We start from the raw sequence: 22,369 nt of genomic DNA on the forward strand, positions 1-22,369 counted from the left end.
AGGGAGGCTGGCCCAGCTGCCACAGGGCAAGAAGCAGGTTACACCCTGGACAGGTCTCGGCAGGGTGCCAGACAGTGGCAGGGCCACAAATGTGACTATAAATGTTATCTTTGAAACAGTCCCTGTGGACAAAATTGACACCAAACAGAAATTTAACGCCCCAGTCGCAAGTTTAACTTAACTGTATAGATGTAATATTCTTCTGTGAGAAAAATACACCCCTCTCATGTATTTCATGGACACATTGGCTGTTTTAATTGCTGCCTTTCTGTATTGTTTTGTTTATTTGAGACAGAAGTGACAATGTCATGTAGTGTTAAGATAACAACTGCTCTACATACACTGTAAGTAACAAACTGATAAAGTATTCTAATTTTACCAAAACTAGAAGAGAAACTTGTTGAACAGCAGACATCCTGACTTTCTGAGGTAACACAGTCCAAGTTGTTGAGCTGAAGAAAACAAATGTCTGTTTGTATTTATACTAAAGTTGTAAATTATCTGTATGAATTTGTACAGAAATGTCTTTAGAAGAAAGCTGTAAACATTTTGTTCTACTGTAGAACATTTTAAAATCACTTTTTAATCTTTTAATTTTATTAATGATATTGATGCAAAGGAGCTGTCAGCATCATACCTTTTGTTTGCTTATATTTAGTATTTTGTCCAACAAAGAATTAAGATCCCAACTAGCATGACTCATTTGTTCTGTTACCACTTTGTTGCCATTGTTATTACACAGTTTCAGACAGGCAACATAACAGGAAGGAAACAGCTGCTACCACAGCGTTTGTGAAACAGCTACACCATCCAGACAGGATGTCTCAGTGGTGTGGGTGGGGAAGGACATTTTTTTATCTTTTGCACATCAACAGGAAGCATCCTGTATTTTAAAATGACCGGGAAGCAAGAAAGAAGCGGGAATATTTCTGTGTAGGAAGAGATGAAAGGCACAGCTTGAGTCACAGTGGAGGAAGGAAGATTTTTTTATTACCAAGTGAAGCTTTATTTATCTCTGAGGATAGAGGAAACTACATTATGTATTTGGTATATGAATGGATTGTCATGACCACAGCCATGGATAAAAACATGTCACACAGCCATACCTCACTGACCCTTTTGACATCTATGTGTTATCCTGAGCCCCTTTCTAACATCATTTCCCCAAAAGAACGTCCTCTGTGTCTTGTGCTGACAGGAGGCACCAGATAAATATAAAGTTGTGAAAATGTTGCTTGTAATCAATGATTTTATGATTTGATTACTCGCCCTGTTAGCTCTGTATTTGGTCTGTGCCATCTCTCAGGGAAGTGTCTGCTGCATGTATGAGCATGCGCATACTGCGTGGGCTGTCTCTCTGCCTGCAGAAACAGTCAGTCAGTCCCATTGATAGCAAGGACAATTTGAAAGGATATCATAACCAGATTGGTGAATTCCTGTTCTTAGTTTTCTGCATTTTCTACAGAAAAGGTAAGTTTGAGAAATAATTGCAGGCAATTGAGCAGCTGTTTAGTTGACTGGACTTGCAAAATTTGCATTGTGTAATTCCCAGTTAGAATTGGCGGGAAACCAGCTCGACTGCTGTGAAGCTGCCAAAATGATTTTCAGATTATATTCATTTTGTTAGGGGAAGTTGTTTGCAGGTGGGAGATATTTATCTGCTAAAGTCAGCCAAGCAGAAAAAGAAAGTAATAATAATAATAATAGTAATAATAATAATAATACTATAAAAAGGTCTTGAGGTGTCAAATGAGAACATATACATCACAATAAAAGGTGTTAATAAATACATATTTCAGGAACTGTTAAAAGAAAGCGACTGGTTTTGAGTTCAGATTTGTTTCAGCTTTAAATGAAAGAGTTTCCTGTCTGAAAACTGCACAGTGTGCCAGTTTCAGTGAGTCATCTTCACTGGCATGATCACTTTATTATTCATCTACTGAGTGAACTGTTGAGGATCTGCACCTGCAAATTTAAATAGACTGAATGAATAATAGTTCATTTCTATTCTCGAACAGTGTTTATGAATAGCATGTGCATCCTCCTGTGTCAGTATTTCTTGGTAATATGTCAACAACACTGCTGTCTGCTTTATGTCTCTTGTGGCTATTAATGAATAAAATCACACAAAGAAAAACACTTTGCACTTTTGTTCTTCTACTGTCTTGTACTTTTTCACTCTATTTTATTTAAAGATAAGGCTAATTGTATTAAAATTATATAATCTTTCCATGCTAATAAAACACATATGATAATAAATTAAATAACCCTATTTTCTGTACACTTCTGTATGGTTGTGATCATGGTTACACGCGGTAAAGCCAAGTTGTTCTCTAGATTCACCGTCCCAAACAATAAATGTGTAAATTTAATCAAGATATTTGCTCGTTGTTTATTTCCAGTGACTAAATTTGGCTTTCCCCTGGCTCTGCACCTCTCACAGAGGCTCTTGACCAATTCCTCCCTGCTTTGCATCTTTTTATCATCGCCCGAGTTCTTGTGCTCTGGTTTAAATATATTTTTTTTTATCTTAAAATGTTTAAACTAATACTTTGGGTGTAGAGCTAACTACCAATATTTGTAATGTATTAGACAAACATGGAGAACATCAGCACACTCCATTATCCCTGAGTTGCTAATATGACTAAACGGTGTTATTGTTGCTGAAGTCTCTGTTGTTAATTTTGTTTTTACAGTGACCATGAAGATTGCAGCATTTAATGTGAAGAACCTCGGAATGAAAAAAGTCAACAATGACATTATACTGAAAAACCTTATCAAGGTAAATCATAGACGTGGAGCACACTGTGACCTTTTTGACTTAGAGTTTTGATTGTGTTTATTAGTTTTGTGCTATTGAATGCAACATGAGGTTATTTTTGTTTTTTTTTAACACAGTAACCACCACTACAGTCTGTGCTGTGTTCATTTTTTTCATATCTAACAAAAATAAGTATATTATCTAAATGCTAACAACACAAAGCTGATTATAGAACCATTTATTCCTTTACTTTTCCTGATGTTGTTCACGCTGGCTCATGAAAGCTGATGCATTGTTTAAATTTGTGGTGCTTGCTTATTTGTCTTTGAAGCTTTTCCAGATTACTTCTAATATTTTCTTTCATGCTACAGTCTTTAAACGTGTTTTTACCGTGTTCATGTGTTTCTCGTAGATTGTGTCTCGGTACAGTTTGGTGGTGATGCAGGAAGTTCAGGATCCCACTGGCAATGCGATGAACAAGTTTCTCACAGAGCTCAATAAATATGGGTGATTCGTCTCAAACTATATAATCTGTAACAATCACAGAACATCTGAGAGGTTTACGATGAAGCAACCGTGGCTTAGCGAGTTGTTGTTTTAGAACAATGTGACTACCACTGTTAGCCAGTTATTAAAGTGGGTGGGAGGAGTTTTGGTTTAAAACTGGCTGGAACCTTCATGTTTTTGTTGATTTTTTCATATACAGCATGTTTTATGTAAGTTTAATACAGATTCTATGCTCAAGGAATAGGTTTGATACTTGAAAGCTGTTAAATCGTTTGTTACTGAAACCACAGAATGAAGACCAGCTGTAAAGTTTCAGCAGCTGTGCGTCACATTTTCACTGGAATTTAAATTGCTGACACATTTAGTCACACAAAAAGAGAATAAAAGTTAATTCCAGCTGTGCTGGGTTTTTCAACAGAAAAAACAAATCTCATCCATTTGAGATGCTGAGCAGTGACCCAATAGGACGAAACTCTCACAAGGAGCAGTTTGTCTTCTTCTACAGGTATCCATCACGAGGTTCACAGTTGTGTTTCTGCAGCACCACCTACTGATTAAAAACATTACAATTTGTTTGTGTGTGTATCTCAGATAAAGGGAATAAATGTTATTTTGTACCAAAAACTATTTTTTCTTTTAACTTTTTAAAAGGTTAAACTGAAATCTTTGAACCAGTTTTTGAAAAAACCAACAAATTAACTTTAATTTTAATCTTAAAACTAAAAATAAATATGAATATGAAATAATAACACAAAAGTACAGGAATTGTTGTTCATAGCAATAAGTAAGTCCTTTTCATATTTCAGTGTTTCTGTTTAGTATTCAGGAAATTAATCATTGTCAATCTATCATCCCCAGAAAAGATTAAAATACAGCTGTTTATCTTTGTGTCTCAGACATGATGAAATAGACGTGATAGATTACTACCAGTATGAAGAAGAAAACGAAGATGTGCTTGCCCGAGAGCCCTTCATTGTGAGGTTTGAATGTCCAAATACAGGTATGCATGTGTATATATTATTTGCTTCAGATCAGTCTGACTTGGTTCTCCCTTTCAGGATAGACACTTAAATCCATTTACTATGATTTAAATGTATTATTTATTATTTTTAAATTAGTGGCACAGATATGACCAAGAATAGAAGAAGTACAACAATTTTACTATAAAGATCTACTCTACTGCCCAAAGTAAATGTAGTCATTATGTAGGATCATATATTAACCATCCATCCATCTTCTGAACTATTTATCTAATTTGGCGACACAGGTGTTGCGTGTGTACCATCTCATTAGCCCTTTGGCAAAAGGCATGGCACATTCAGGACAGGTCCCCAGCCCATCACAGGGCTACAGACAACCACTGATGCTCACACTCTAAATTCACAAGTTAACATAACATACATGTCTTTGGACTGTGTGAGGAAGCCAGCGTACCTGCAGAGAGGTCATGCAGTCACAGCGAGGACACGTAAACACAGAAAACTCCCAGCCAGCCAGTAGATTCATACCAGAAATGACTGCAAAATGGTGCTGCCTACATGACATTATTAAATCATAGCTATCGATTCATTAGTGTGTACATCACTTTAATATTATAGCTGGAGATTTTTTGAATTTCTCAAACATATATAAATTACTCATATACTTTGTAGCTTTAACTATCATAAAGCGGTCAATAGATGCCTTGATGCTCAATCATCCAGACAGAAAATCCCTAAAAGTTGATTGTGTAACATTGGAAAACAGTAGAAAATGCTACATCCAGGTGAACAGAATCATCTTTTTGGGCATATCTTAATATATCATTTATTAGTAGATTTATATTTCAAAATATAGAAAGTAACAATTGTTTTGGTGTGCAGTATTTTGGAATCCAAAATAAAGTAGAAAGTGAAAAGCATAGAAATAATTAAGGTGCAAGAATATTAAAGCTGTACTTCAGGAAAATACTTGAATAGATATGCAACAGATTTTTCACTGTAAGACTTACAGTATTATAGACAAGGGGCACCAGGGCAAACCATATTTCAGGCTCAGTCTGTGCCACCCAATACAGTCAACTTACTAAAGTCACCGGTGCCACCTCATCAAAAGTAAATCAGTAAATCGTATGTTTATAACGTCTCTTTGTGCTTCTAGTTGTGAAGAATCTGGTTCTGATCCCAGTCCACATCGATCCAGATGATGCTGAAAATGAGCTGGAAGCTCTGGATGATGTGGTTGAAGATGCAAGGAGAACATTGGAAACTGATGTAAGCTTTAAATCAATAACATATAATCAATATGTTGAATATGGTACAAAAAAATAATAAATATTTTATATGATTATCAAGCAATCACATTTTATTTCATAGCACATTTCATACAAGTTAGCGCAGTTTAAAATTCTTCATTACCTCTGCTGATGTTAGACAAGCTGATAATAAGACACAGAACTGAAAAGGTGTAAGCAGGATGAAGGTACATCGAAATAAAACTAACTTAATAAAAATAACTTTAAGAAAAAAACTGAAATGCCCACACTGAAGGTTCAAACTCAAACGCCTGAGCTATTGTCCTGAATATCATTACTTATCCTACTGATATAAACTGACCTGGTTTGTACACAGGGTTATACGGCTGATATAAGGTAGGATAGAGAAGAAATACCTGTGTTCTTAATTATATAATTTATATAATTAGATATTTAATAATTATATCATTATATAATGTTTTTTAAATCACAGTTTTTTAATGCCAATTTATGTGCTCTGTGTGGCGGTCTGTTCACAACCATACATACATTTTTTTATCTCAAAGATAGGAAGGTCCCTTTATGCAGGAGGTAAGAAATATGAGACAATAATGCTATGTAGAGCATTCGACTTACAATGTAACCAAACAGATCCATTATTAAAGTAAAAACTACTTCCTTGTATAAATTTAAATGCAAATATTATGAAACATGTTAAAGCAAAAGCACCATTTCAAATAAATGCACATAGTGAAAACAGCAAATATCAGATCAGATGACATCTCAGCTTTGTGCCATTACTTAATTTACTGTTGGCTCAAAGCCAGCCTGTCTGACATTACATGTTTTATGGACCACGTTTGTTTTTTTTAATAATTTTGAACTGACAGTATAAAAGATACCATTACTTCTAATAATAATAATTGATCATTGTAATAGGTTAAAAAAAACCCTCTGCCCTAATCCCAGTAAACACTTTCTTGATGACTTTTATCTCACTCATTTAAGTCATATTCAATAAAACAATAATTTCATTTTGTGCATTGTAGTCATTTGAAGTGTCTCAAAAAAACAATAATCCATGATATGCTCACATGCTAACGTCTTATCAGTCACATGTCAGTCATTAGCCAGGGAGAGCGCAGCTTCAAGTCTGAACCTCTCCTCATTCATAACATCTGGTTTAAAAGCACCAAGGGCCACATTAACTAATTACTTACATCGGCTCAAACTGTGCTTGGGCATAAAAAATGGATTAATGTGGGTATTTACAGGCTTCATAAGAGGATTCCTGAAAGCTTCTTCTGGTGTTACATTGTTTATACTGTTCCAGCCATAGTTTTAGTGGATCTTGCAAAAGTTATTATATAATGTTAACGGACACTTTCCAAATACTGATGTGAAAAAGACATTTTTAATGAAAAAAGAATAATAAAAAGCGTAAAATAAAAATCGATAACAGCACTGATGTAATCAATATGTGTTATAATTTACAATGCTAATTTTAATTTTGCTTTTTTCTGCAGAACATCATGATTTTGGGTGACTTCAATGCAGATGGTCGTTACCTGAATAATGAAACTAGGGAAGCTCTAAGCATCAGTTCTGCTCCCTATTATTGGCTGATAGATGAAGATGCTGACACCACTACTGGGGCTAATGACCATACCTACGACAGGTATATTCAGATTTGCCATTTCTAATTCTACTGTCACTGTCTGAGGGACTCTGTACATCTCTGGATATAGTGTGTGTTGTATTTTGTATAGATATTATTTATCGTCGTTTAGCAGCAATATACGACAGTACGCTGTACGATTGTACATAGTATGACAATAAAGAATTAAACTTAAGGTTAAGTTACATTTATAAGATTTAATCCAAAATTCCGTCTTTGTGTCTCTAGTCAAATTCAGTTATCAAGTGTTAAAAGTAGACAGGGAGGCAGGGCCTTCTCTACAGTGGAACCAGATCCCAGTTTGATTTGGGAGGTTGACTAAAACTTTCCTTTTGATGAAGCATAAAGTTAGGGTTGTATCAGGTGACCCTGAACCTTCCTTTGGTTATACTGCTATGGTCTTCCTGTGACACACTGATGGACAGCATTTCTTTTCTACTAAGTCTCTTTTTACTTCTCAGGTATTTATATATCACTGCTCGCTAATTAATGTGTCTTCTACATACTGTGTGGTCCTTATGCTGCAGTATAAACCAACATGTTGTGATTTGGCACAATAAAAATGAACTTGAATATTTCGGTCTAGTTTTCTTAATCATTGAGCGTTAACGGACTCATTACTGCCCCCAGATGCAGACGAGCAGTAAGCACCCACTGGAAGCGAGGAACAAGTGCAATCATAACCTATTTATTGACCCAGTACATTACAGAAAATTTTTGTTGAACAGTACAAAATATTTCAGCAGCCCTGCAGACCAGCTTGCTGGTTTGTAAAACACATGTGTTTAACCGCCTGCTGTTGAAGAACAGTGGACAGCTGTTGCCTTGAGCTTTGGTGTATCACTGAAAACATTTGTAGAAACAGGATTCCCTGCATTGCTACATGTCACTAGAAAAGTGTGAATGATCTGATTACATATAAAGGTTTCTCAATTCAAATAAATGCACAATGGTGTCGATGAATGGTGACTGTATTTTCTGCCAACAGGATCGTGGTGTATGGAGATGAGATGTATGATGCTGTTGTTGCTAACTCAGCGAAGCCTTTCAACTTCCAGAAAGCCTACAAATTAGGGAAGAAAATGGTAAGACTTTTCACATGCAAACACTCGTATTATAATGTTGTGCACTTCTCCACCATGCTGTCTTCACAAGGATTTCTGACTTGCTTACATTCAGGCTCAATCCATCAGTGATCACTACCCTGTGGAGGTGGAGCTTGAAGACGATTAACATTTGAAAATGAGCTCATTGAACCTCCAGCAAAGAAGAAAGGTAATTTTTACCCTATGAGGAATATATAGGTGAATGGGTCACCTCAGAAATATTTAAACTGTACAATACAGATAGCAATCCCCTCAGGAGACGTTTGTAGAAAAGATAATAAATAACAAAAGCCCACTCTGCTCACTGAAAAGAAAACTACTAATACACTTCCATTTATATCTAACGCAGACCTGAGCACACATGGATCACACCTGGCTAATCGATTATCCTCGTCCTGTGTGAGGTCAAGGAGAAATTAGGATCCAAAACAAAATAAGTGCATATCATGCATTTTTTTCATGCAATTTGAATCAGATTATTTTATATAACTTGTTATATAAATTTGTTAGCAAAAACTGCAAAAGCACCAATGACTTTTTTACGGATCCAGCTTTCCCACAAAATTGAAAAACATATGACATTCTCTGAAAAAAAAGTGTTTGGTAGATTCTGCTTTGCTAGAATGAGAGAATGTGCAAACTATAAAAAGATGGATCGGGGACAGTGAAGGAAATCTGGCGCTTCAGTTAAAAAAATGTTAAAAGTAAAACAATTTGACTTTTTCTCCTTGGTTCTGGACGAGCGCTCTGATGTCTGACACAGTTAATCATCTGTTTATGTGGGACAACAAAAGAGTTTGACTTTATGGAGGAGATGCTATCAAAGCACTCAATGGAAACTTCTATGATCCCCAAATAGGCATAGACTGAATTCAGACAAACTGGGAGGTGACCCATCTGATGCCTGTCCAGATCTGGCACGGCAAAATGTCAAACTTTTGAAGCAGAAGATAGAGTGACTCAAATGAACTCAGACCTGAAATGAGTATTTTTGTACTTTATCATACACGGAGGGGGGTATCAGTCTGTGTAAACATAAACCATGTGTAGATGTTAACGTCATCAGGGCGAGAGAACCTCAAGTCAGTATCGCTGCTCGATTTTTGTTGCTGTCAACAGCACATACAAAGACATGCTCAATACATCATATGTGAACAAATGTCATTTCATATTTTTTTTAATTTCTCTTATTATTTATTGAAATATTCTTACTTTACTTTTAGTGTAGTTTAACGTGTTTTCTATTTGTGTGAAGTTTGGGCATTTTAATACATTTTTTGTGGTTAATCAGTTCATATTATTATTTTCTGTTTTATCACATTTTGTAACATCGTATTATTCGCTTTTAATTGAAGTATTTTGAACCTGCATGGAAGTTGCTGTACACATAAGCTTTCATTGATAAAACTTTTGAACGTTTATATGAGATTAATTCTATTTCTGCTTCTTTTGTTTTTGTTGTACCTTTTTGTGACTCTACATCAAACAGGTTCAAAGAAGAAGGCTGTCAAAAGACAGAGGGCCTTGTAGAACTCATCATTTTATATAAGCACACTGCACAGAGATTTTATTGTTTTATCTGCAATTAACTAATCTGAAAGAATGAAATTTAGTTTGAAAGGTTATTATTTTTTGTATTTTGTTTTCCCACAATAAAAAAAACTCTAAAAGGCATCAACGCTCAGGTACGCTCACTCCCGGTGGCTGCTTGTCAGGGTCTGGCGCCTGTGGCTCGGTCGGGTCCCTTCGGGGGGTGGGGTGCCATCGGCCTCTGGGCCTGGGGCTCGGTCCACTCTGGCACAGCTGGCTGCCGGTGGAGTGGACCGAGCCCGTCACTGCAACCCCCCTGGCTTCTGCTCCGCAGCTGCTGGGTGACCCCTCATCTGGGACTCTCCTCAGCTCTTTCCGGGAGAGTGGCATGGTTGCCCCTCTGTTGGTCTTCCTTGGTCTCTTGTGCTCTGAGGGTCTCTGGATGTCTGGAGCCTGGATCTCCTCCATACCTGCTTCATGCCCTGGAGGACGGGGCTGTGGCTCCCCACACCCTCTAGCAGATCATTACATGAAGGAACCTTTTGAATACAAGCATGAATACAAACATTAGTGGGTAATGTTGGAAAGCACTAATGTGTAGGTGTTCTCAGGTTGCCTCTGTGGTGGCCATCTTGTTTTCCTTGTAAGGAGGAGGCCCGCCTCAGTTGCAGCTCTTTTATAGGCCAGTCTGGATTGAGAAGGCGTGGTCTCTAGAGTATTCAAAGCTGGAAAGAAATGGATAGGGGGCCATTTTGAGAAGTTGCTGTCTGTATGTGCAAAAGATTGGCAAGAGACAATAAAGTAAATACTTCAGTTAAGGCAGAGTGATGTCTGATGTTTTCCTCACCACACCTCTCTGCGCAACATCCAGTAAATCATGTTAGTGGAGGTGAGGCCAACAAACATTGACTGGCTGCAGGTGCTACTGTCAGGGTACCTGTCAGTCAAAGCAGCCACGTGCATAACGTTAAACCTTAGTAAAATCCACTGTGATTATTCCCTTGTACAGCTGTTATGATGTTATGAGTTGGGGAAATATCCATAAAGACTAAACCTTTTTGGTTTAATTCAGGATGTTTGCTTCTTTCTTCTTTTTTTTTTTCTTACAGCCTGGAAAAGAAATTGTTTCTTTTAAACACTCAAGTCTGGTGATTGACCTCCTATTGAATCCAACTTCAAGTGGTCACAAAAGGAACTACAGTTTTTGGCACTGCACAATACAAGATTCCCTTTTTCCTCCTTGGGCTGGAGACCTGTATCTCTTATGACCACAGGGCGCCCTCTATTGGTGTCTACCAGCCAGTGAACATGAAACCGGTATTTTAGGTTAACTGAAGGTAAACGTTTTCCCATGACTGCAGCAGAGTGCTGCGGGTTGATGATAAACCCCTCAGCTGTATGCAAACACAGGAAACACCGCTGCTGATAACAGACACAGATAGGCGTGGTGTGGTTTTGCATATGCTCTATATGTAGTGTGTGTGTGTGGTTGAAAACTTCCTGGTGCGTGGACAGTTTGTCTCTGCAGAAGTCAGCTTCAGTCTGTTTTCTGGCAGATTAGCCGCTTCTTTCATTTGTCATTCTGCTGTTTTAGCCACACTCGTGAGTATTATTTTTAAATTTTTAGTTTTCTTACTTTTATAAAACTAAATGCTCATCTGCATTAGTTAGAATTCCTCACTTTAAAAAATGAGTAAAATATGTTTTTGCATTCATTATAAGGGGAGTCAAAATGAAACCCAAACACTGCTGTTTGTGCTCATTTGTAATGTTTGAAAACCTACAGTGTCAGTGACTGAACAAAGAGCTGAAGATTTTGAATAGTTATATCTCTACTTAATGGCCATTCAAAGAATCCCTTATTTAAAAAGTTTTAATTCAAGTGAAATAAAACAAGGCACTAAATATAAGTATTTGAACTTCCTTGTATTTCTATAGTTTTAAGAAAAATATACATCAATTTTTCTGCACAGATAAAAATGTTTTAAACAGCAAACATGCCATTATCTTACAAGATAGTAAGAGTAGTTCGGAATACTACATATAATAATATGCATCATTACTAATAAACTATTTCTGAGCTTCAATCTATTACTTTTGCTACATTGAGCTAATTTTGCTGCTAAAACTTGCTGGTGGATTTTAGTATTGGTCAAATCAAGGAAAATGGTGGTTTTCAGGAATCTTGATGCCATCTTGACACTGTCACTTGAGCTGTCTTTGTTCTCGCCATATTTGTCTAGGTTCCCATGGAGACGGGATTATTTGGGAATCACAAAAGAGTTTTATAGTAAAGTAGCATAGGAGTGGTTATATATGGCACACATCATACAGAGGTCATACCGAGGTCAGAGCGTGCCTAGAAAGAACCTGACATGACCCAGACACTAGAACAGGATGGTGGAGTGGTTACGATTGTTACCACACAGCAAGAGGTTTCCTGGTTCATGTCACGGTGAGCTGTGACTCAGAGATGGAATATTTAACTCAAGGCGGTAATTTTTATTCACTGGCAGAAAACAAACTTAGAAACAAATACATGAGCACTAAAACAAAATTCAAACTAGGAAGTATGATCTAAACTGGGAGTTCATGATTTCGCATGACATAACCTGACAAAACATGACGACTGAGGAAAACAAAACTAACGCAGAGGACGCGACAACGGGCAGGGAAAAACACAGAGCTTAAATACATACTAGCGTAATCAGGGAATGGAAGACAGGAGGGAAACACAGTGGGAAAATGCACGCATGTCGAGACACGGGGAAGCAGAACTGAAACCATAAACATGGGACACGGACTACCAAAGTAAAACAGGGAACTAAGACAAAGCACCAAGACGCAGACTAGACACTAAGCATGGAAACATAGGAACCTGAAACACAAAGATGATACAAAACAGAAACCACAATCCAAGCAGAGAACCATAAATCATAATAATTATAGTTAGAATTATCAGTTCACCAATAAATACACTGGGTCAAAGCACTGGGTCCGTGATCCAGTACCGTGACAATTCAAATTCAAGCTGGGGCTTTTCTGTGTGAGGTTTGAATGTTCTCCATTCACCTATGTGTGTGTGTGACTTGTAGTTAAAAGCACTTTGACTGATCAGTTTTAATTTTTATTTCACCTTTATTCATACAGGTAGTCCCATTGAGACTCAATGTCTCATTTACAAGAGAGACCTGTTCCAGACAAACATATTAAAATTACAACAATAAAAAAGAAATAAGTAAATAATAAAACAAGCAATAAAATGGCTAAATATGTCTAATGTACAAAACAAGAACAAGTCCCCAGAGACCATATCACCAAAACATTTGTACGTCTTTTGCAAGTCAAATCAACCGAGAGAGCTTCAAATCCTTCTGCAATGAATTCCAAGAAGTCGGGGCAGAAAAGGAGAATGCCTTCTGTAATGATGTCCTGAGACCGCAGTCTATGACTAAACTGTTTGCATAACATGTACTCTGATACCAATAAAATGATAAAATGATACTGATGAACCATCCTGCATAAGACCAATGAGGACCAGTCTACCAGACAATAAAGTACAGTGTTGGGTTAAAGGTTTACAGCCAGTTATAAAAAATATTGACCCATGATAGACAGAATCAAACAGATGAAGAGAGTGAGCAGAGACAGTCATATAAATTATATCACTGTAATCCAGGATGGGTAAAAAAGTGGCAGCAAGCCTTTTCGTGGCTGTGAAAAAGAAACATGATCTGTTTTTGAAAAAGAACAATAACTTCAGCCTCAGTGTCTTTAAAAGATCGTCAATGTGTGGCTTAAAGGAAAGACTCAATCACAATCAATCAATCAATCAATCCATCCATCCATCCATCCATCCATCCATCCATCCATCAGTCACAATACCTAGGTATTTGTATGAGGCCACAGTTTCAGTAGAAATGCCTTGAGCAGATACAAGAGAAGGAAGTACCGGCACCCTCTTTCTGGTGAGAACAGCATGACTTTGGTTTTTTCTGTATTTAAAACCAGTCTGAGCTGACCCAGCTGAGACTGAATACTATCAAAAGCTCGCTGTAATTGTTTGAATTACAGCTGATGGTAAGAGCACAACAATAAGTAATTGTATCATATGCATAAAAATGAACAGGTACATCTAGATTTTGTCTCACACTGTTTACATAGTAAATAGTAGTATTTACTATGTAAATAATGTAGGCCCCAGGACAGAACCCTACGGGACTCCATTAGTGATATTTAAAAATAAAAAACTGGAAGAGAGACCACTGAGCTGCAACTGCTTTGTTTGAAAGTCCAATTTCCAGTTATCTCTGACATAAAATCCTATAGTCAACTGTTTAAAAGCTTTGAATAGATCAATAAAAAAAAGCTGCACAGTAGTTATTTGTGTCCGAGGCTTCATGGAGGTCATTGAGAACTTTTAGGGAACCTGTGACAGTACTGTGTAGTTTCCTAACTCTAGATTGGAAAGAAGATAAAATACTATTTTCATCCCGATAACAAAGGTTGATTATTAACCAGCCTTAGCTAAGACACAGAGTTTGGAAATTGCACTGTAAGTATTATTAACCATTGAAGAATCACCACCTTTCAGTGGTGGGAGTACAAAGGCACACTTCCACATCTCTGGTAAAGGACAAGTGTAAAATTTAAAACATAAATTGTCCCTGCTCTCTGAAACCTTTATTTAGGATTAAACATACCTTTAATATAAACTTATTATTGGGAATTCTTACCCAAGGTCAAAAAAACTTTCATGTGCCAAATGTTACTGCATTGAGAAACCGCATTAGAGGAACTGGACTCCCTGGAACTTCTCCATTTTCAATAAAAGCTACGATTTCCCAGGCCTTCACCTGGGAAATTGTAGCTTTAAAGTCATCAGAGACATATTTTAGTATATACATGTCGCAATATCACCAACCACAGTTTTTTCAGTGTTTAAGCTTAAGTTTCTCTTTCTTCCCTTTGTTTTGATTTCTTCTTTTTTCTGCTGCACTTCTCCATTTTCTTCCTCTGTTTTGATTCAGCAGACGTTTGAACAATACATCACACACTGTGTATTGATCGTCTAAAACAGAGTTGATTATCTCTTTCAGAATCAAGTCAGAATGAAAATAGCAGCCTTTAATGGCAAGAACCTGGGACAGAAGAAAGTCCATGACAAGTCTGTCATCAAACACCTCACCAAGGTGATAATCATTTTACCTTTACAACAGAAAGCTTTAAATACAAAACCAATGACGAAATGTGTAACACTTAAATGTGTTTCCTCCAGATCATATCTCGGTACAGTGTGATTGTCATGCTGGAGGTGGTGGATAAGAGCGGCAAAGCCATGGAAACGTTACTTCAAGAACTCAACAAAACTGAGTGAGTTCCCTGAAGTGATAGTGTGTGAATTTAATTATTTTGATTTACAACATTTTTATGTAGAAAACTGCATGTTTACGTGGCTTTGTTTTCGTCAGCACTAACAGAAAACGCCCCTACCTAAAGACTGCCAGCAAACAACTGGGACGAGACACCTACAAGGAGCAGTATGTCTGTTTCTACAGGTTTGTGTGGAAACAGACTCTAATACAACATCTCAGTGATTTGAAGACTAGAATTTGATTAAATTTAGAAGTGGTGTGAATGTGAGATTCATGGCCAGACACGTTGATGTCTGACTATACCCGGCTCAGACAGTCTCGGTCGTTGTGTCCTTGGGCAAGACACTTCACCTGCTGCCTACTGGTGATGGCCAGAGGGGCCGATGGCGCGATATGGCAGCCTCGCCTCTGTCAGTCTGCCCCAGGGCAGCTGTGGCTACAACTGTAGCTGCCTCCACCAGTGTGTGAATGTGAGAGTGAATGAATAATGGAATTGTAAAGCGCTTTGAGGGCTCCGAAAAGCGCTATATAAATGCAATCCATTATTATCATTATTATTATTATTATTATTATTATTATTATTATTATTATTATTATCATACGTGTTTATCTCTCAGACCAGATGAAGTGATGCTGAAGGATTCACACCAGTATGAAGATAATCAGGCTGGAGATGAAGATGCTTTTGCCAGAGAGCCCTTTGTCCTGCGCTTCGATTGTCCAACTACAGGTTTGTGCTTTTTACTGTGTTAGAGTAACGCTTTAGGTTGCAAAACAAAACAAGTGGAAGTGCCAACCACTGCAGTTCTACATTTTAAAACCTTTATTTAATCCTACTGCTTGTTTGGACTCCAGTTTTGATAACAAATCCTTTTATTTTATCAGTTTCATAATTCATACTAATCAGTGTTGAGTCTTTAAATAGAGAGTTAGTGAAGCAAGATGAAGAAGCAGCATGCTGCTCTTGTCTTCAGTCATCTGTACTGAGTTTCAGTTACAAACTTCTCACAGTATTGAAATTATATTTTTAGGAATTACAGAAAACCTCTCAATAACTAGCTTACATGGAAATAATGTCAGAAATTAAATTAAATGTCTTCGTCAGAAAAATGAAATGCAAAACAAATCACTGTGGAGGGGTTTGTGTGTCCCAGGGATCCTGATAACTCTGTTGTTGTGGGTTTTCTATGATGGCAAATTGGTTTTGGGTGATTCAAAAGCCACTATGAGTATAAAATATGGGAAACAGTTCATTTTGCCTAGGATAGAGTTACTGGGTCCCTCCCTGGACCCAGGCCTAAGGGTGAGTGCCTGGCTAATGGGCCTTAGTCCATGGGGCACAGCTGGGGACAGCCCAAACAGGGGACATGAGCTCACCCTCCTGTTGGTCCACCACCAGCAGGAGGTGCTGTAGGGGTTGGATGCAGTATGTGCTGTGTTGAGTCCAGGAGCACAAGCACCCTGGCAGATCAATCCCCAGCTACCGAGACTAACGACTGGGACATGGAATGTCGTCTCTGTGGTGGGGAAGCGCTTCTTACGTCAACTGAGGATACTGTCGGGTTGTGGCAGAAACACTCTGAGGATCTCCATATTCCCACTGACACATCTTCTGTAACCAAGCAGAGTGTGGGAATGAGGGGGACGACTCGTCCATCACTGGGGGGGTGAGGTGACTGTGGCAGTTAAACAACTCCTTGGTGGCAGGGCCCCTTGCTCAAGGATGTTCGAGGGCTTGCTGCCACTTGTCCTCACCTGGGCTAAGTTGAGCCACCGAACACGACCTCTGAATCGTGTTTATGGAAAGACTAAACTGACACTGTGAATTTGTAATATTTACTCTATTCAGGTGTACTTTGTATTGAGGCCTCTTTGCTTGTGAACTCTTTCAGTTGTACAAGATCTGGTCCTGATCCCTGTGCACACAAAGCCAGAAGACACTCTGAAGGAGCTGGACGAGCTGCATGATGTGGTTGAAGACATCAGGAAGAAATGGAAAAATGATGTAAGTTTGAGACAAGAGCCCTAAGAGTTTAGTTCCTGTGTCTCTCTCCTCTCTGAGACCCTTCTTTAGATATAGAAAATTTAGAAAATATTGAAATGCATACATTAATAAATTATTTTATTATAAAAATTGTGTGGATGTGTGTGAACACACACACTCCACATCCTCTCGAGTTCTTCTCTGAGCCCTTGGTATTTCTCCAGCTTCTCGTGTTCCTTCTTCCTGATATTGCTGTCATTGAGAACCGCTACATCGATCACTACAGCCGTCTTCTTCTGTTTGTCTACCACCACTATGTCCGGTTGGTTAGCCACCACCATTTTGTCCGTCTGTATCTGGAAGTCCCACAGGATCTTAGCTCGGTCATTCTCCATCACCCTTGGGGTCATCTCCCATTTTGACCTCGGGACTTCCAGGTTATACTCGGCACAGATGTTCCTGTACACTATGCCGGCCACTTGGTTATGGCGTTCCATGTATGTCTTGCTTGCTAGCATCTTGCACCCTGCTGTTCACTCGGGTGTGCTGGATTGTCTCAGGGGCATCTTTACACAGCCTGCACCTGGGGTCTTGTCTGGTTTGATAGACCCCAGCCTCTATGGATCTTGTACTCAGAGCTTGTTCTTGTGCTGCCATGATTAGAGCCTCTGTGCTGATTTTCAGCCCGGCTTTGTCCAGCCACTGGTAGGATTTCTGGATATCGGCCGCCTCTGCTATCTGCCGATGGTACATACTGTGCAGGGGCCTGTCCTTCCATGATGGTGCTTCCTCTTCCTCCTCTCCTCTGTATGCCAACAAGGTGTACTCTCAGTGGCAAGAGAACAATATGAGAACGGCACCACCAAGGCGGGAGATGGAGCAATGGATGTACATGGATGACATCAAGCTGTATGCCATGAGTGAACGAGACATCGATTCACTGATCCACACTACCAGGATATACAACAATGACTTTGGGATGTCATTCGGACTGGAGAAGTGTTGTCGGATGATAACAAGGAGAGGGAAGGTAGTCAGAACAGACATAGAGGACAGTTACAAGTACCTGGGGATCCCACAGCAGGGGCGGATCTAGAGAAATCTGCACTGTCATGAATAAAAATTTAAACCTATTTTTTCATGATTTGTTGGATTAACCCACTGAGGTCAATACAACTGGACATTTTTGACTCCTTTTGAGTTTACGTTTGTATTTCACCCTCAGATTGTTTCATTTTGGGTTTTTTCCCCTTGCCTTGTTTGGTGTCATTCTTTTCAGCTCAACTGAATTTAGTTGTTTTTTTCATTGACATACTGCACTAGTACTACTATTACTATTAATAGTACTATTACTGATCTGAAATTACACAAAGAACTTCAAATCCTAGTAGTATTTTTTACTGTAAAAAAACAGACATGTTAAGTAAATTTTTATAACTTGAAATGCAAATATAAATTGTACATTTTGTAAACATATACAACTATATGGGCTCAAAATGTGGTCATAAATATTTTGTAAAAAGAATTTGTGTGTGCGTAAAAAAGATTTGTGTGTGGACTTAGCCAAAAAAAACCCTGCAAGTTACAAGTACGAATTTTGACCCTATTTTTCTTCCTTTCATCTGATTGGTCAATGTTATGTCAATCACAAATGTAACAATCCAATCAGAGAACAGATGGGTTTGGCTGTCGGAGGGGCACTTTTTTGAACTGCAGGTCTTTGAAGGGAATGAACGCCCTTTTACATGCCAACCCAGTGTTTTCCTTCATCACCACGAAGGAAAACAGTCTGTGGTCGTCCGAGTTTGGTGATTTTTGTGTCACAGGTTTACGTGCTTAATACAGGGACTTCCACAGCCTTTTCAACAGCGCTGCAAAACTGATTTACAAGTACAAAATATTTATGACCACATTTTGAGCCCATATAGGATGGTTTGGCAGTTAATTTCGTGTTGTGCGTATGCGCAAAAACAACGGGTAGGATGGTTTGCCAGGTAGGATGGATTCCCAGAACAACGGTCAAATATCACTGATTTTACTACAGAGCAGGACGGATTGTAGGGTAGCAAACATCGTCCGAAAACAAGTTTTCAGCACTGCAGGTTACCTGGGTGTAATGTTTTTCAGCTAAAAAGAAACATGGTCTGACTCCTACCTAACTATATAAAGAGTAACTGAAGGTTAAATGCAGCTAACATGTCCTGTTTTACGCCAGGCACTTCCACCTCCGCTCCGCTGTGTCTCAGCCACCATTGTTCTGGCAGCGAGGATACTAGAGCCAGAGTAGAGGAGAGGCGACCTGGAACAAACCATTTTGGGAGGGTGGGGGTGGTGGTGTTATCTATACTTTTGTTGTTAAAATGTTACGTCTCAACCAAGTACTGTATGCTTTTTATATTTTTACTAGTGTGTCACACAAACAGCAAATATTGTCAAAAAAATAAGAAATCTTTGGGGGTGCTTTGATTCTGAAGCACCCCCAAAAATGGGCTAAAATCGCCCCTGCTGTACGCTAAGTGGAATTAAGAAGGCCGGGGACTGGTGAGTGTCAGCACCACAGTCCAGGATGAGACGACGAACATCCACGAATACATTGGGAAGATGGCCCCAATTGACCGAGTGCTCAGTGAATACCTCAGGCAGCAGAAACCCAAGAAAGAGGAGGAACACGAGGAACCACCATCATGGACGGACAGGCCCCTGCACAGTATCTACCACCGGCAGATAGAAGAGGTGGCTGATATCCAGAAATCCTACCAGTGGCTGGACAAAGCTGGACTGAAAAACAGCACAGAGACACTAATCATGGCAGCACAAGAACAAGCTCTGAGCACAAGATCCATAGAGACTGGGGTCTACCACACCGGGCAAGACCCCAGGTGCAGGCTGTGTAAAGATGCCCCTGAGACAATCCAGCACACCCGAGTGAACAGCAGGGTGCAAGATGCTAGCAGGCAGGGCATATGAAATGAAATACCAAGGGCTCAGAGAAGAGCTCGAGAAGATGTGGAGGGTGAAGGTAACGGTGGTCCTAGTGGTAATCGGAGCACTAGGTGCGGTGACTCCCAAGCTAGGCGAGTGGCTCCAGCAGATCCCAGGAAAAACATCGGAGATCTCTGTCCAGAAGAGCGCAGTCCTGGGAAAAGCTAAGATACTGCGCAGGACCCTCAAGCTCCCAGGCCTCTGGCAGAGGACCCGAGCTTGAAGGATAAACCGCCTGCAGGGGCGAGATGGGTGCTTTTTTGTTTTAAATATGTATATATATATATATATATAAACTTAAAAAATATATCTTTTTATTATTATATTATATGTTATTATTACCCTTTTCAATCACATAGTGTATCAGAATCAGATTATATTTTAACTATTTGAATGTGTTTTTCATGTAAACAGAGTGATAACAGAGGAGTTGAAAAAAACCCAGCTTTAAATACACAAACGCATAAAGTTCCTGAGTCATCACATCCTGTTTCTGTGCCTTTCAATTGGCTTCTTACTGTGAAGTAATGCACAGTAAACCACAGAGAATGGTATTCAGTTATTGTTCTGCCAGCTCCTCACAGAATTATGTAATAATAATAAATATATGACACCACATAAACCTTGGTGCTGTTATTTAATGAATCTGTCACTGTATTAAGTGAGTTCTGCTCTCTGTCGACATTTTCATTTCGTTTGTAGAACATTATGATTTTGGGGGACTTTAATGCAGACGGACGATATCTCTCCAAGAAGAAGAAGGAAAAGATCCGCATCTGCTCTCCATCCTATGATTGGCTCATTGATGACGATGTCGACACCACAGCTAGCAACAACAATGATAACACCTATGACAGGTGACACACATGATAATGACATAGGAGGAAACTAAAGACACATCTTTATTTGGCCAAGTTTGTGCAAACAAACAAGTAATTTGACTCCGGTTCACTTTGCTCTCTTCATGCTGTAAAAGAAATGTGTGTGTATAGATATGTACACACACACACACACACATAAAAACAGTAGGTTATTTCAGTGTTCATCAGAGTGACAGCGTGGGGGGAAGAAACTGTCTCTGTGGTGGCAGCATGTTCAGTAAACAGCGTCTGTAACGCCTGCCTGAAGGCTGCAGTTTGAACATGTGAGAGCTCAAAAAAAAGAAGATACTTCTACAAATAATCATATGAATAAAATTTTGTGAGTATATTATTCTTCATACTATCTGCACTATCACACCACATTTCTCAATATAAGGAAACAAGTCGAGGTAAAGTGACGACTTTCTTTTAAGAGAGAAATCTGCACCACTGAAGCAAAAACCAGGAGAAAGAAACAGACGAACTAATTCATATAGGAAAATATTAATGAATCACTGATTTATGTCTGTACAGTTTACTTTGTGGGGAAGCACTATTTGTGATGATGAGCACTGGTGGCAGGATGCTTACTTTTGTGAGCTGAGTGACCACAAAGCCTCTGCAACATGGCCAACAGGCCTTTTTTTTATTTTTAAAGCCTCTCACAGCTAACGTCTGATGTTAGGGACAAATAAATAAGAAAAATAAAGGGATAAATTATTGGAACTTCACACTGTAGAGTGTACAGAAAGAAGTTCTTAATTTTTTTATGTGTCTCCTCTTCCTCAAACAGAATCGTTGTGTATGGAGAGACCATGTCGAACGCCATCGTCCCCAACTCGGCCAAGTCTTTCAACTTTCAGCAAGAGTTTAAGTTGACAGATGAGGAGGTGAGACTCACTTATGTGTTTTTCTAAACCGAAAGATGGAAATGATTTGACAGTTGGCATCATTTTAAAGGACAGCATCAGTGTTGTTGTTTAACTATATTTACTCTGTAAGGCACTCAGCATCAGTGACCATTACCCGGTGGAGGTGGAGCTGAAGACCAGAGCAGGAAGACAGAAAAGGATGGCTGTGCCTGACGGGACAGAGATGACATCTGGGGAAGAACAGTCTCAGAAGAAAGGTGTCTGAGACGGTTTAATTAAATTGAATTTTATAAAGGAGCAAATACCTCATGAATCTCAGGGCTGATCTCAGTTCAGTTGCTGTTGATTTAGAAATCAAAGAGATGTGACATATATCATTTTAACTGAAATACACTAACAGTAACAAATTTATACCAAACATGTTCTGAAGTGTTGTATTCTGGGTGCTTCCGAGAGCAGATTTTATATTTCCTTCTTCTAA

At 38.8% G+C, this 22,369-nt stretch overlaps 2 protein-coding genes across 4 annotated transcripts in view; both read left to right on the forward strand.

Annotated features, from left to right (window-relative positions):
- The first annotated feature begins 1,329 nt into the window (after positions 1-1,329).
- On the forward strand, positions 1,330-9,893 carry LOC100700928 (deoxyribonuclease-1). Its single transcript, XM_003451872.5, has 10 exons — positions 1,330-1,470; positions 2,697-2,782; positions 3,174-3,268; positions 3,687-3,773; positions 4,165-4,268; positions 5,408-5,520; positions 7,028-7,179; positions 8,168-8,264; positions 8,359-8,454; positions 9,775-9,893. The coding sequence occupies exons 1-9, from the start codon at positions 1,332-1,334 to the stop codon at positions 8,410-8,412; spliced, it is 927 nt and encodes a 308-aa protein (XP_003451920.2). The 5' UTR covers positions 1,330-1,331; the 3' UTR covers positions 8,413-8,454; positions 9,775-9,893.
- A 1,375-nt stretch (positions 9,894-11,268) lies between these two features.
- Positions 11,269-22,369, forward strand: part of LOC109194541 (deoxyribonuclease-1) — a 35,036-nt gene continuing 23,935 nt past the window's right edge. The window contains exons 1-9 of one of the 3 annotated variants that reach the window (XM_019359382.2): positions 11,269-11,417; positions 14,915-15,007; positions 15,094-15,188; positions 15,287-15,373; positions 15,808-15,920; positions 17,083-17,195; positions 20,859-21,013; positions 21,810-21,906; positions 22,019-22,145. In XM_019359382.2, coding sequence (XP_019214927.1) covers positions 14,927-15,007; positions 15,094-15,188; positions 15,287-15,373; positions 15,808-15,920; positions 17,083-17,195; positions 20,859-21,013; positions 21,810-21,906; positions 22,019-22,145 — 868 coding nt within the window. In that variant the 5' untranslated portion in view covers positions 11,269-11,417; positions 14,915-14,926. The remainder of the gene's footprint in view (positions 11,418-14,914; positions 15,008-15,093; positions 15,189-15,286; positions 15,374-15,807; positions 15,921-17,082; positions 17,196-20,858; positions 21,014-21,809; positions 21,907-22,018; positions 22,146-22,369) is intronic. The other 2 variants (XM_025907073.1, XM_025907074.1) reach the window with 2 other exon arrangements.

Source organism: Oreochromis niloticus, linkage group LG5, assembly GCF_001858045.2.
Source record: "Oreochromis niloticus isolate F11D_XX linkage group LG5, O_niloticus_UMD_NMBU, whole genome shotgun sequence".
Taxonomy (NCBI): domain Eukaryota; kingdom Metazoa; phylum Chordata; class Actinopteri; order Cichliformes; family Cichlidae; genus Oreochromis; species Oreochromis niloticus.